The sequence below is a fragment of the Panthera onca genome, chromosome A2 (assembly GCF_046562875.1).
Source record: "Panthera onca isolate mPanOnc1 chromosome A2, mPanOnc1 haplotype 2, whole genome shotgun sequence".
In the NCBI taxonomy this organism is placed as follows: Eukaryota; Metazoa; Chordata; class Mammalia; order Carnivora; family Felidae; genus Panthera; species Panthera onca.
In genome coordinates this window covers 58177330-58191388 of record NC_138340.1, presented here as the reverse complement: position 1 = coordinate 58191388, position 14059 = coordinate 58177330, and the positions used below count along the sequence as shown (strand labels likewise).

General features: G+C 57.0%; 1 protein-coding gene across 3 annotated transcripts in view; it reads right to left on the bottom strand.

Moving 5' to 3' along the window:
* Positions 1–2055: 2055 nt before the first annotated feature.
* Positions 2056–14059, bottom strand: part of MGLL (monoglyceride lipase) — a 161938-nt gene continuing 149934 nt past the window's right edge. For all 3 annotated transcript variants that reach the window (XM_078442681.2, XM_078442680.2, XM_060631938.3), the window contains 2 exons: positions 8441–8656; positions 2056–5147 (listed from right to left, as the gene is read on the bottom strand). In XM_078442681.2, the coding sequence (XP_078298807.1) occupies positions 5022–5147; positions 8441–8656 (342 nt within the window). In that variant the 3' untranslated portion in view covers positions 2056–5021. The remainder of the gene's footprint in view (positions 5148–8440; positions 8657–14059) is intronic.

The window sequence follows — 14059 nt, the reverse complement described above, 5'->3', positions numbered from 1 at the left end:
CGACACGGAGCTCAAACTCACGAACTCCGAGTTCGTGACCTGAGCTGAAGTCAGATGCTCACCCGACTGAGCTACCCAGGCGCCCCGCCCCGCCTTACCTAGATGAGAGCAACACTACCAACCACCCAAAGCTCGTGGAGAAACTGGGGTGCCTATGAGGAAGCTCCCATCAGGAGTGGCCGCTCACCCGATGTGAATTTCCGTTCTCTCCTGGAAGATGTAACAGGAGCAACGTGGAGCCTCCTTTGTAAGCTTTTCTTATCTGTAGCGTTTTGGAGATGTGCCTGCGTTCCTTAGTTCCCTCTGGATCCCTTGGCCCTCAAGGGTCATAAAACCTTGTAGGTTTTACCTCTTCAGTAGCCACTGATTCAGTCTGCCCGTCTGTGTCCACACTGTGCCCGCCTTAGTCGGGGCCCTGCCTCACCTCTAGCTCATTCTCACCCCCCTGTTGGCAGATGCTGACCCTGGGCATCCATCCTTGCAAGCCTCAGTGCACACGCTTGGTTCTCAGGCACAGCCAGCTGTCTCCCCCTGATACCAGCCTGTCCTGTTCGGAGGGCAACCTGGCTCGCCTCCCAGCCTCCCATGAATTTGGCTGTGGCTGAGCCACTGGGTTCTGGATGTGATCTGAGACAACGCAGTCTCTGATTTATTTCCTGAAAGGTGCATGCCTGTCCCTTTCCTTTCTTCCCCTCCAGTGGGGTGGGATGAGGACGCAGTGGCAGGAGCTGCAGCAGCCACATTGGACCAAGGGCCACATGCTCAACGCTTCCCTGGCAGAGAGAGGGGAAGGTGGGAGGAGAAAGAGGCCAGGCTGCTGCTCCTCCCTGCTAGCCTCCATTCTGATCATGGCCGTGTCCTCTACCTGAGGCCATAGCCTGACAGGCACCCTGCTCCCCAGGCAGTGTGTTCCACCGGCACCCCCCTCCCCCCCGTCAGGGCTCCCTGTGGCTAGTCCTGATGCTACACCCACCCCGGTGGACCCCTTCATCACACTAGCCTTGGTTGGCTGCTGCTGTGGGTGCCAACCTGAGCTCCCCCCACCAAGCCCTGCCCTGAGCCCCCTCGCCACAGGACCGGTGCACCCCACTGCTGTTCCTCTTTCTGCTTTCCTGCAGGGCTGCCTCTGGGCTGGTCCCCTGTGCTCTCATTGTACCTTTTCCTGCCCCACAGCTGGGAGACACTGGACTGACTGGCAGGTTTGTGGCCCTCTGTCATTTTGGGGGCAGCCCCAGGTGCCTGCTGCAGCCTGCCTTCCCTCCCTCATTGGACAGGTATTTACCGGGGACCCCTAGAGACCAGAAGCCTAATGCAGGACACACCCTCCTGCAGCTCAGTTCTGGTGGAGGGACAGTTACCGAGGCGTCAAGCAGAACACGGATCATGGCAGACGGCAATAACATGCTGGGGAGAAGGAAGGCGGGAAGGAGCCAGGGTAGCTGTGCTGGCGTTAGACCAGGTGGTAAGGAAAGGCCTCACAAAGGCCAGCAAGGGAAGCTGGTGTGTGTGGGCGGGGGGTGGGGGGGGGTGGGGGGCAGTGGACACAGGAGGAAGAGGGTGAAGGCAGGGAGGCCACAGGCCTGTTATGAGCCAGCAGGGCCACCTGTGACTCACTAGCGCCCCTTCTGGCCACCGTGTGGGGAAGACTGAAAGGGCACCACCCCCTGAGGAGGGTGCTGTCGCCACCTGGCGGGAGGAGAAGGCGACAGCAGTGGGGCCAGAGGGAAGTGGCCCGTCGCCCTGCTCCGGAGACGGAGCTGACTAGGGGACAGACGCGGAGCGGAGGAGGGTGTGTAGAGCAGGCGAGCTGAGAGGGGCCGTGCTGGGGAGTCCAGAGCTGGGACGGGCGGCAGCGGAGTTGGGAGAAAGCACGCATGTGGTCTGCTCTGGGCACAGGTCCCCAAGCACAGAGAAGGGAAAATCAAGGCCCCACAGGCTGGCTTGAGTCACATGACCGGCTCAGCCCAGACGGCAATACCGCCTTGCCAGAGGGCCTGCTCTTCCCCGTACAGGGAGTGGAGTAGTCTCGGATCAGACAGACAGACGGCACCACCATGCAGAAAACATCCGGTTTATTAGGATTAGCTGTGGTGTACATGGTTCCTTTGATAGTTCTGAGCTGATCACGAGTCCCCAGTAACGGTACACAGGTAGGGATGCGGCTGAACACAGACAGTAACTGGTAAACTGCTTAGAAAATCACGGGGACCCCAATGGGTTATGTTAGCGATTTGTGAAAGAAAGAAAATGTAGCGTGGGACCTTGCCACGGGTGCAGAGCAGAGCAGGCGGGTTTTTGTGGCCTCCTTCAGTGCTCTCGCTGCGAGCCCCCGTGCCCCCCAGAAGCTGGATGGGAGGGCCGGAGACCATCCACCCCCCTCCCTGCAAAGGAGCAGCGCCCCCCTCTTCCTGCTTACAGGTGGCATCTCTTCCCAGAAAGACTGTCAGCCATGAAACCCATTTCCATACGGACCGGCGTGACCTCCGAGTTACAGGGGGAAGGTGCTGCATCCACGACAGCACTGGGGCCTAGTGTCCCGACAGGTTGTCCCGTCGCATCTCCGGAATCCATCTTCCCACCTGCTCGAGGCCGGGACACGTGTGACCCAGCTTCCTTCCCTTCCAGACCCAGCTCTTCGTCGTGGCGAAGGCAGGACTTGGAAGTTACGAATGTCAGCACGGAGCATGGAGCCGTCAACACTGAGCAGGAACTCGGTTCAAGACTCACACACACAGCTGTCCCAGGACAGGCAGGCACGTGGCACTGGCGTGGCCCCGCGTGGGACTCCAGACACAGCTGGTGTCCAGCTCCCACCCCTGCTCCTATTCAGCAGGTGGGGTGGCCTGTCAATGTCCCCGTCCCCTCCTAGATTGGGAGACACTCCTGCTTCCAAATAATTCTTTGTTCTAATATAGGCGAGTCTTTAACCAGATATGCAAATGTGACTGATTTAGAGCTTTCGTATAATCTCTGTTAGAGCTTTCATATAAATAAACTCATGCATCCAAAAGATTCCCGGTCAAACCACGTGCCTGATATTTAATTTGGGAAATAGCCTGGCCGGCACACGCTTCTCGGAGAGGCCGTGGGGATGGGAGGGCGCAGGGACTTTGTGTGACCCGCGCTATCACAGCTCCGGGCAAGAATTCCAGATCTGGGTTCAGGGGCGTCTCAAGGCTTGAGGGTCTGCGGGGGGAGTTTCTGCTTCTCCGCTGAGCAGCAGAAACACCAGTGGCCCAGCTGGAACAGGCCAGGGCTGACCTTCTCTCTCAGTGCATTTTTTACATTTTTCTCCTCCGAAGAGAAGCCAGAGAAGGAAGACAGGGCAATGAAAACCCCTCTCCATGGGAACGTGGGCCCTGCCCGTGCCCTTCCCCCACCGGAGGGGCAGGAGAGCACAAACCCCGGCCCCCTGGGCGAGCATGACTTTCAGCTGGGGGTCGGGGTCTGCCCACCGGAGGAGGGTGCCCCGCTCTTGGCTACGCCGTGGTGGGGTCAGGGCCCCTGGACAGAGAGCGCGAGGGATGCCCCGCTCCGGACACCCAGACCAAGCCTCAGAAGAACAGGGGGTGAAAGGCAGCGGTTCCCACTGCCGAAGGAAGAGGAGTGGGAGCCCCAACTCCCAGTCTCCAAAGTCAGAGGGCCTGGCAGGGGAGCGGCCGCCTCGTCTGGGGCCTTGGGGCCCCCGGATTGCACCCTGCGGTGTGCCCCCCAACGGTTCCACCCCCACCCGGGGTCCTGGTTGACGAAGAGCCTCATGAGGTAACAGCAGTCCCGCTTGAAAGTGAAAGTACTCTGCAGTGGGCGGTGATCCCCGTTTATTGCTGGCGCTGAGTGAGGGCCACGGGCGGGCCTTTGGGGGTCGGCACCTGAGAAGGGCAGGTCAGGCGCTGCTGGGCCCTCTGCTGGGAAAGGTCGCCCTGGGGCCAGCCTCGCTGTGGCCTCCGGGTCCTGCAGTCCTGGGCAGGGCCACCGAGTCGGGACTCTCTCGTTCTGCCACCAGAGGTGGCTGTGCCGCCAGCACCGAGGCTCCCAGGGCGGCTGTGGGCCCGGACCAGGGATGGGCCCGTAACCGCCCACTGCTGGCGCTCCAGGGCCCCGCTTTCCGGGGGGTTGCACCTTAGCGCCTTAACCAGGGCCCTCCCGCCAGCCTGTCCCCCTCCTGTGCGGGGGCATCAGGCTCCCATAGCTTCAAGCCCCCCTCGGTCCCACCCACCCACCCACCCACCCAAAGAGTCTCTGCTTTAGAATATACAGTATATATTAGATGCTTCATCTTGAATACGCTCCCTCTCTGAGTGTCAGGTCAAATTAGTCACGTGAGGGAAGGCGGCCTCTGAATATGTAAAGCACTCAGCGGGCGCCCACCAGGCTCCCTGGCAGGAAGGAGGGGATTCCTGACCAAGTTCTCTTTCCAGGCCAAGCTTCCTCCCATCCCAAAGCCCAGCTCCAGGCTGATGAGGAGCTGACATGGGTCATGGGTGACTCCTCATGTCAAGGAAGTCCTGGGCATTGTCTGGGCCTCGGGGGGCACGTGAGACTGCCCGGGGAGGTGACGCCTGCCACCTTGTCCCACGGCCAGAGAAAGGCCACAGAGCGAGGCCAGCTGGGGACGGTCTTGGGGTGGGGGCTGGAGGAGAGGGCAGGAGGGGAGACTCTGATTATTGCGGTCAGGTGTCCGGGGAACACCAGGGATTCCTGGGAACCTTGTGGGGGCTGGGAGAGGCAGGGCAGAGGCTCCGCTTGGTTTTAAGAACATTTGAGCACATTCTCTCCCTGGGAAACTTGCCTGTGGCCCTTCTCTGTGCATGAAGTGTCTATCCCTTAATGTAGATCCAGTGACAGACAGCCTGATATATGCGAAGGATGTCTTGTTTTAAAGTAAATTGTGCCAGGGATCCCTCCGATTTGTGATCCCCACCCCTGCCCCCTGCAAGCCACATCTGACAAGCCAGCTTCTGCCCTTCCTCTGCCCACTTCCCCGACCCACCGGCTGTGGGCAGGTCACGCAGCCAGTTCGCTCAGAGCGGGGACTGCTTTCCCGCGGCTGCTGTCCTTTGGGAGACCCACATGTTTATTTCGTGGAAGACGGAGTTGGTTACTTCTGGAAGCTCTTTGTGGAGAACGTGGTAGGCACCTTCGTAAATCTGCAATTGGGAGAGACAGGAAGTCAGGGCCACAGGAAGGGACAGGTACAGGCAGGGAGGAGCCAGCGGGTGCTCCAGGCTCTCTCCCCATGCGCCGAGGACTCCCCTCTTTATGCTGTTGTTGTCTTTCGATCAGAGGACAACTCAAATAAATTAAAATGTCCCAACGTGTTCTAGGGGTGCCTGGGTGGCTCGGTTGAGCGTCCGACTTCGGCTTAGGTCATGATCTCGTGGTTTGTGGGTTCAAGCCCCGCGTCGGGCTCTGTGCTGACAGCCCAGAGCCTGGAGCCCATTTCAGATTCTGTGTCTCCCTCTCTCTCTGTACCCCTCCCCCCTCACACTCGGTCTCTCCTTCAAAAATAAAAAAACATTAAAAAAAATTAAAAAAAATAAAATGTCCCAACATGTTCTAGCATGCCTTTCCTTACGCACACCCTCCCTTGACTCTACTCTCTCTAGCTATGGACCCGTCTGGGCCTCCATCTCGAAAGGGTGAGTTCCACTCACTGTCTACACATCCTTGCCTTCCGTCTGGTGCTCAGCGTATTCCAACCTTTCACTCCCACCAGCTCTCAGCGTGTGTTCTTGGCACCCCCTCCCATGACCTTCCCCTCGCAGTAGCCAGGAAACGCTTTTTGCTCCCGTGTGATCTGACTTCTCAGCTCATTCAAAAGTTGACCGGTGTGAACTCTCTAGAAACACTCTCCTCTTGTGGTTTGCACGGCTTTCCGCCCTCACGGTCTTCTTCCTGTCTCGCCACCAGCCCCTTCTCAGTCTAGGCTGTACCTACGGCCCTGCTGACCTTTGCATGCTGGCAGGGCCCATGGGCGTGGCCGTGGGTCTCCTTGTCCTTCCCTGGAGTAACCCTGTCCAGTCTCGTGGTTTTAAAACCACTCCTGTGCTGGTGACTCAGGAATTAAATCTCCAGCCAGATCTCTCTCTGAACTCTAGATGCGTATATCTGACTGCCTATTTGTAGGACTGCCAATAGGCATCTCCAAATTTCTTTTTTTTTTTTTTTAACCGTGGTAAAAAAACAAAAAAGATAACATAAAATTTACCACCTTCATCATTTTTAAGTGTACAGCTCAGGAGTGTTAAGTATTTCCACATGGTTGTGCAACAGATCTCTAGAACTTTTTCACCTTGTGAAACTGAAACTCCCGTTAAATTCCCTCTCCTTCCCCCGGCTCTGGGCAACCACCATTCTACTCTCTATTTCTATGGTTTTTGACTCCTTTAGATGCTTCACGCAAGTGGAATCATACGGTGTTTTTGCTTCTGCAATTGGCTAATTTCACTGAGCATAATGTCCCCAAGGTTCATCATGTTGTAGCATGAGTCAGAACTGCCTTCCTTTTTAAGGCTGAATAATATTCCATCACTGGTCTAGACCACATTTGATGTATCCACTCATCCACCGATGGACGTCTGGGTTGCTTCTATTGCTTGGCTGTGGTGAAGAATGCCCCCATGAGCACGGGTGGTGAGCACCTTTTGGAGACCCTGCTTTCCTTTCTTTTTCCGAATTTCTAACGGGACCCTCTAACAGGTGGCTCAAAATGGAATTCTGGATATTCCCCACACCTCTGTCCCAGTGTCTCACAACTGGGAGCCGCGTCTCCTCCCTGGTGCAAGCCCACAGCCCAGGGCTTGCCCTGCTCCCTCCCAGCCTGTCTCTGGCCTCCAGTCTTGCCTCCACGTGGCAGCTGTGAGGACTCCTGGAGAACTGAAATCAGCACATGTCACTCTCCAGCTCCAGATGCTCAGGTGAATCTTCATGCAACCCAGAGAAAAAGTCCCGACTCTGGGTACGCGGGCCACCACTCCCTTGCTCGGCTCACACGCCCCCTGCTGGCTGCTTGCACACAGCCCGATCTTTCCAACCTGGGGTCTTGGTGTGCTGTCCCTCGTTCTAGAACATTCTTCCACCACTCTCCCTGTGCGCCCCATCTGAAGCAGGGGCTTCACTGTCCCTCTGGTCGGCCAGCCCACCCCTGGCACCGACCCCCTGCATCATCATCCTGGTCGCGTTTCTGCTTAGTGCTCATCTGGCTAGGACGCGGGCCACATGGGAGTCGGACTCTGCCTGTCTGGACCCCGGGCCTGGCACAGAGTAGGTGCCCAATGAGTATGTGAATTGAAGAAGAAACGGATGAGAGGGGGGTGAATGCATAACTGAGTGGTCTTCTTGGGGCTGGGGTGTGCCACACGGGAGGCTCCCACCCAGGCTGCCAGGTCCACCGGAGTTTTCATGCCCTCTGGCACTAACACAGCCAGCTTTCCTCTCCCCGCTCTCCTTCTTGTTCTTCATCCACAAGTCTGCATCTGGTGTTTGGTGTGGGCCGGGGTCTGCTCTTCGTACTGCTGCAAGGGGAGCACTTGATGGTTGGCAGGGATGGAAGCATCTTTGTTAGCGAGGTGCGGGGTAGAGAGCAGCAGGGGCTCTGTCAGAGGCCCTGAGTTCGAATCCCGACTCCGCCACTCAGTAGGTGTAGACTCTGCGTGACTTTGCCTGCTCTCCTTACACTGAGCAAGAAATGGCCCTGGACACAGGGCTCCTGCACTCGGTTGCTCAGGCTGTGGTGGCACGGTCAAGGACACATCTGTTGGGGAATGCACTGCACCCTAGGGGTGTGTCTGCCTAACCAGCCGCAGAGCGCCACCTTCAGGGTCAGCTGTCGCTTGATGGGTATACAGTAGGTGTTCCTCCACCTGGGGCTCTGCCCGGTTCCATCAGGCAAACAAAATGGGCCCCTCTCAACCCCACAACTACATCTGCCATCTTGAAAGGTGCTCTGAGTTAGTCCGTTGCAGTCTATCGGGTGTGATGTGCCACATGGCTACACCACAGGTGCTGTCCCTTCTGCGGGACACGCTCTTGAGGGTTCCCTTGCAGACCAGATCCCACCAGGCCCCCTGCACCTTTGTGCTCAGAGCCCCCGGGGGTGGCAGCCGGGCTAAGGCTGTTGCTGCTGGTGCGTAAGGCCAACATGTAGGGAGGCCAGGCAGAACGCACGCCCTTGGCCCTCGGTCGCGGCCAAGCCGAGGGCATTCTCTCGGGAGACCTCTTTCTGCTCCATGCCCGGTTGCGGTTCTCTTCTTGACTGCGACAACTCAGTGCTCTCTCCTTCTTCCTCTCAAGCTCGTTCATGTGAACAATCAGTTCATGGCTTGTGCACTTGCTCAGAATTAATAGATGCCTGGCATCCCTGGTACTTGTTCCCCCGGGGGGGGGGCCCAAGGGACGCCACCTTCCCTCTGTCTTGGGGACGTGGGGGGCAGCTGCTCACCTTGAGTGTTTTGTCCTGGCTCTTGGAGGACTCCATGACCAGGTAGGCCCCTTTGCTGTCACAAAGGCGGTCGGCAGAGCCCTGGAGCAGCAGGAAGGGCAAGGTCAGCTTGGGGAGGGCCCGTTCCACCCGCGTGACGGCATTGAGCAGCTGGTTGCCGAAGCACACCTTCAGTCCCGCCCGGCAGATGAGGGGGTCCGCATTATAAATGTCGACCTGCAGGAAAGAGAAAGAGAGAGAGAGAGAGAGAGAGAGAGAGAGAGATCCATGAAATGGTGGGCAGGGGGCTTCCAGTCCAGGGGCCCGGACCTGTTTCCTGGGAGTTTTCCTCCTGCTCTGGCCTGAACGGCTGATTCGGGTCACGTCCGCTACTCTGGGCTGTGGGTGCCAAGCGAGAGCCAGGAGCAGGGCCAGCCCTTCCAGAAGGCCGACCTGCACTACTTTTGGCGCCCCTCCTTCCAGGCTCTGCTGCATGCCGCACTCATACCCGTGCCCATGGACAGTTTCAAGCATCGATTTGTCACCAAAAAGATGTAAGCAGCATCATATTGTTTGCTTTGATGATTTCAGTCAGGAGTAGCTCTGAAGAGGTTTTGGCGTTGATCTGTGTGGATTCTGTTTTCTCTAAGTCTGTCCACCTGGAATTCTGTCTGCCTGGTGGGCGTGGGTGAGGAGCACACGCTGAGTGTGGGGGTAGGAGGGGCTCTGCTGGAAGGCCTGGGGCTGCTGCGAGGGGTGCCGAAGGCCCTTGGCAGGACACCGCCCCCTCAACTTCGGGAGAAGCAAGGCCCGGGGCAGGTCTGGGCCGCAGAGGTCACCCGCCACCCTGACAAGGAGCCTGTCACCACACCTGCACCCTCAGCCGTATCTGCCCCTTCTCGGGATGTGCCTAGAGGCGGGTCTGACGTGGAGGTCCACCCAGCCGTGGGTGGGGCTGCCCTGGCACCCTGTCCTGCTCTCCCTACCTTCTGGCTGGACTCCTCTGCCTCTGAGGGTGCCTGCTCACTCTGGCCCGAGGTGGGGCATCTGCCCCACAGAATCTGGGTAACAAGTTTCTAGAACTCTCTGAGGCCCATATGGGCAGCTGTGAGACTACAACGCCCCTCCACTCACTTTCCTCATCCTTGCCGGTGGGTACTTAGCCAGTTGGAGAAGTGCCCTGTGGTGTCAGGACTGGGTGAGGGAGCAGAGAAGCCACAGGGATGAAGCTTCCGGGAAGAGATGTTCGTGAGGCCATCAGAGAATCCAGTGCGTTCTGACTCTGACCCTCCAGGTGTGGGGGCTACATCTCCCCTTCTTTACCACCCCCTACAGGGCCTCCGCCAGAATCCTGGATCCGGGCCAAGAAGGGACAGGCTGTCTTGGGTCGCCCCTGCCATCCCTGGAGTGCTCCCATGCTGGGGACTGAGCATGGCAGGCACACCAGACCATTTGTGAAAAGCCACGAGAGATGGATTAACCACTTCCTGCAGCTGAGCTGGTGTTGACTCCTGCAGGGCCAGGCCATCTGCTTGGGGGCTGAGAGGATGAGAGACTGGCCAGGACAGGGCACAGGCAGTTTCTGGCTTGACCGCATGGCCACAGCGGGAGAGCATTCAGGGTCTGCATGGAGGCGTGTTTGGGGAGAGGGTTATGGGGCCCCCCAGAGAGGTCTGGGCTTAAAGTCTGTCGTAAACTGATGCCAACAAATACAAAGGCAACTGCAGCACCTCTGACCGGACACATGCTTTGTGCTCAGTGTGGGGCCGGGGTGTCACGAGCAGGATCTCGTTTGGGAAAAAGAAATGAGGGTAGCCAACATTCATTCCTGAACTCTCCTGCGAGTTTGGCCCTGAGCGTTCAACCCATTCAACCTTCATGACCTTCGTAAACACACTGCATGAGGAATGGCTCTCATTACCCCTGTTTTGCAGAGGAGGCGGCTGTCACGAATTACCCAATTCCTGTTTTCCCCTATAGAGCCCTGGATGTGCAGTTTGGAACACTACCACCCAGAATAAAGACTACATTTCCCAGCCTCCCTTGTAGCCGTGTGGTCACGTGACCAGATTCTGGCCAATAGGGAGGGAGTGTGCACTTTCTGGTCAAGGAAAGGCTTATCCTACCCTTGCCCCTCCCACCTGCCAGGGCAGACACGGGTGGAGTACAGAGACAGGTGACGCCACAGGGACAAGGGCTGCCCCTTGGAAACAGCGAGAAAAAATGGATGCCGTTAGCCCTGAGAAGTCACCGTGCAGGGAAACAAGCCTCTCTTCTGTTACACCCTGTTGTTGTGGTCTGGTCTGGGCAGGCTGGCAGGCTCCGGGCTGACAGCACTCCATTCCACGCTGCCAGGGCCCTGGTTGTGTCCTTGCGAGAGTACAGGGCCCGAGCCCGTTAGACCACCCCCCTCCTGAAGCGGCCTGACACTTTGCCCTGCTGACCCAGATCACCCTGGGCACGTGAAGGCCCTTGAGGAGTTTGCTCCTGGGTTTAATTGCTCTGACAATCAAGTGGCTTCCTGCTCTTGGCTCTTGGCTTCCTTTTTCCACGTCTGGATCACGTAGGCCCTGTTTACACAATGATCTATTACGGGCCTGGGGAAGGACATACCAGATGTGTTGGGGAAAGGGCAGGCCCTGGTATAAACCATGGCCAGGGTGGAAGGCGAGTGGCAGAGGGGAACTGGGACCAAGAAGGAAGAGGAGGGCCATGTGGAAAGCCGAGGCTCAGAGGGCCCAACCCTGCCTCCAAGTAACCATTCTGGCCCAGTCATGGCAGCCTTTGTTTTCTGAGAGCTTGAGATCTAAATCTGCCCAAAGTCCTCCTTTGGGGGTAGCAATGTGTCCTATCATCCCCAGGAAGGAATGGACAGGGCTCTCCCTCCTCGGCCGGGTCCGAGCCCAGAGCACAGGTCTGCAGAACTAGCCCATTCAAAACCGGAGACCACAAGGTCAGTCCCAAAAGATGTATGATTCCATTTCCACGACATTCTTGAAATGACAAAATGAGAGAACGGATTAGTGGTTCGGGAGGGATGAGGTGGGAGGGAAGCGGACGTGGAGGGATTCCGGGGCTCGACTGTATCAGTACGCTGGTTGAGTTACTGTCCTACAGATTTGCAAGATGTCATCACTGGGGGAACTGAGGAAGGGTACATGGGATCCCTCTGTATTATCTGTCACAAGTCTGTGTGAATCACAGTTATCTTCAAATAAAAAGTCTAATTAAAAACACATAACAAAGATCCAGTCTTTGGTACTATCTCTCACCCCCAGCTCCCTCCATTTGTTGGACCACAGCTGGTCCTGCCAGTGGAGGACAGTGTCTGCTGGGGACCTACCAGCCAGAAGCTGTGGATCTGAGACCAAGTGACTGAATTTTTGTTCCAGATGACTGACTTCTGGGGACACCTCCACTCGCTGAGACTTGAAGTCCTTTTTCTTGGTTGGGGTAGTTGACTGACCAATATAAGAAAGACCAGAGGAGTGAGGGCCACCCAGCCCTGACATCTCCTAGCTGTGTGATCTTGGGCGAGGCCCTTCTCCTTCCTGGGCTTCAGTTTCCCCACAGAGAGGACCTTGAAATTCCTTTTGGGTTGTAAGTTTCATAAGCTGTGAATATGTTCCTGGCCTCCTGTGTGTGTTTTAGCAATCGTCAAGTACTTCACGGTTTTCTGAGGCTCTCAGGGCCGTCAGCAAGGTTGAACTGGACAGCCAGGAACATGCCAGCTGGGGCTCCTGACTTCCGCACAAGGTCTCTCTGTGGGAAGAAACTTTGCCCCAAAGCACAGTAAATATAGCTGCAATCCACAGCTGGGAGTTTTCTTGAACCTTTGGTTGAGCAAAATCTAGGCCCCACCCCACCAGTCAAAGCTCTTGACCTATTTTTTTGAAAATCTGTTCTGTGATGGAATGCAAAATTACATTTTTAATTAGAATAATACTAAAAATAACTAACACACGGAGCCCTTAACTCTGTACCGGGTGCTACATGAAGTGCTTTACTTGTATTTGCTCATCGAAACTTCTCAGGAAACCTCTGTAGGGACTGGTATTATTCTATCTGTGAGGAGCCTGAAGCTCAGAGAGGCTGTGTGACTCACCCAAAGTTACACAGTAATTAAGGGGCGGAGCCAGGATAAGAAGGTAGGCAGGTGGGCTCCACATTAGCATTCTGAACCACTCACCAGGCTATGCTACCTGTCTAGAGAAGAGAAAGTAAAGGTGGGTCTTGTGCACTTAGATGGCCAGGAGCTGTGGAGGTGGCCCTTCCAGAAAAGAAAGGGCTGGGTCCCTGGTGAGGACCAGAAACGTCTGGGCCTGACAGATAACGAGGTGATCTTTCGCGGACTGCCAAAGGGCAAGGGGGTGCCCTCTGGGCACAGACACACAGGTGTCATTCCACATGACACCGTCTCCTACCTCACAGACAAATACAGCCCAGCAGGCCTCCTCTCCTGAGGCTTCCCCTCAGGTACTTACAGATGTGTCTACAGCTGGAGCTTTTCACCCTCTTTCCCTCGAATCCCTTCCTTTTCCTCTGGAAGCCTCATGCTTCCACCTGAGCTTTAGCCCACCCATCCTGGGACTCCCACCTCCTTCCTCCATTCTTTAGGTCTCTGTTAATCCATCCATTTCCTTCACAGGAAAATCAGATCACCTTCTCTGGCATACTGGAGAGAGAGTGCGTAGCAACTCTGCCCAAAGGATTGCTATGAAACTGTGGGGACCCTAAAACGAACCGGCAGGCCTTTGCAGAGACAGTCTCTTCATTTCCCACCTTTGCCTTGAATGGTAGGAGAGGAAATTTGTTGTGGAGAGAGTTGGATGAGGGAAAATCCTGTCCTACACATGTTGGCTTCCATCTCCTGTCTCAAGTGTTTTCCCAGCCGGATGCTCTTTGTCTCCTTGAGGGTCTGTTCTGCTTTCGGGCCTCAGGTCAGGACTCACTCCATCAGGCTCCCCAGGCTCTCAAGCTAGGGGCCCTCCACCAGCCCCACGTGCACCGGGGTCTGCAGTCCGGTGTTCGTGCGCCTGGCTCGGCAGTCAAGCATCAGCCCTTGGGGCTGGCCCTGGGAGGCCCTTGGTAGACACTGGATGGATGAATGGATGGATGGATGGATGGATGAGTGAGCCTTCCTCTAACCCAGCCTGAGAAGCAGCACTCAGGCTCTGGGGGTCTGGTGCACACTGGGCGGCAGCTGGGAAACTCCGCAGCGGGCTCGCTGGCCCACAGCTGGCAGAGGGGCTGTTCACAGCTGGAACGACACCAGGCTCAGAGGCTTCATGTCACAAAGAAGGGCTGGGCACCGGAGAGGAGTGCCCCCCGCCCCCAATGAAGGCCAGCTCTCGGGAGTGCCTTGCCGCTGCTTTCCCTGTGGCTCACGGGGCCGTGTTCTCATGAGTGCCAGGTTCATAGGATATCCTCAGGCGAACGAGAACTCAGCATAGGAATTGGCCTGAACCGAAGACATGGCCCGCTGAAAGCAGGCTTGCCTGGCGCGGCCAATGCAAGCTCCCCTCTCCGTGTGCCGCCTTGTCCAGCTGTCCCTGGGGCCTGGATGCCTGTAGAGTCTCTCCTCTCTTCCCACACTCAGCTCACTGCCCCTTGCTCCGGGAGGCCTCCCTCCCTGGGGGC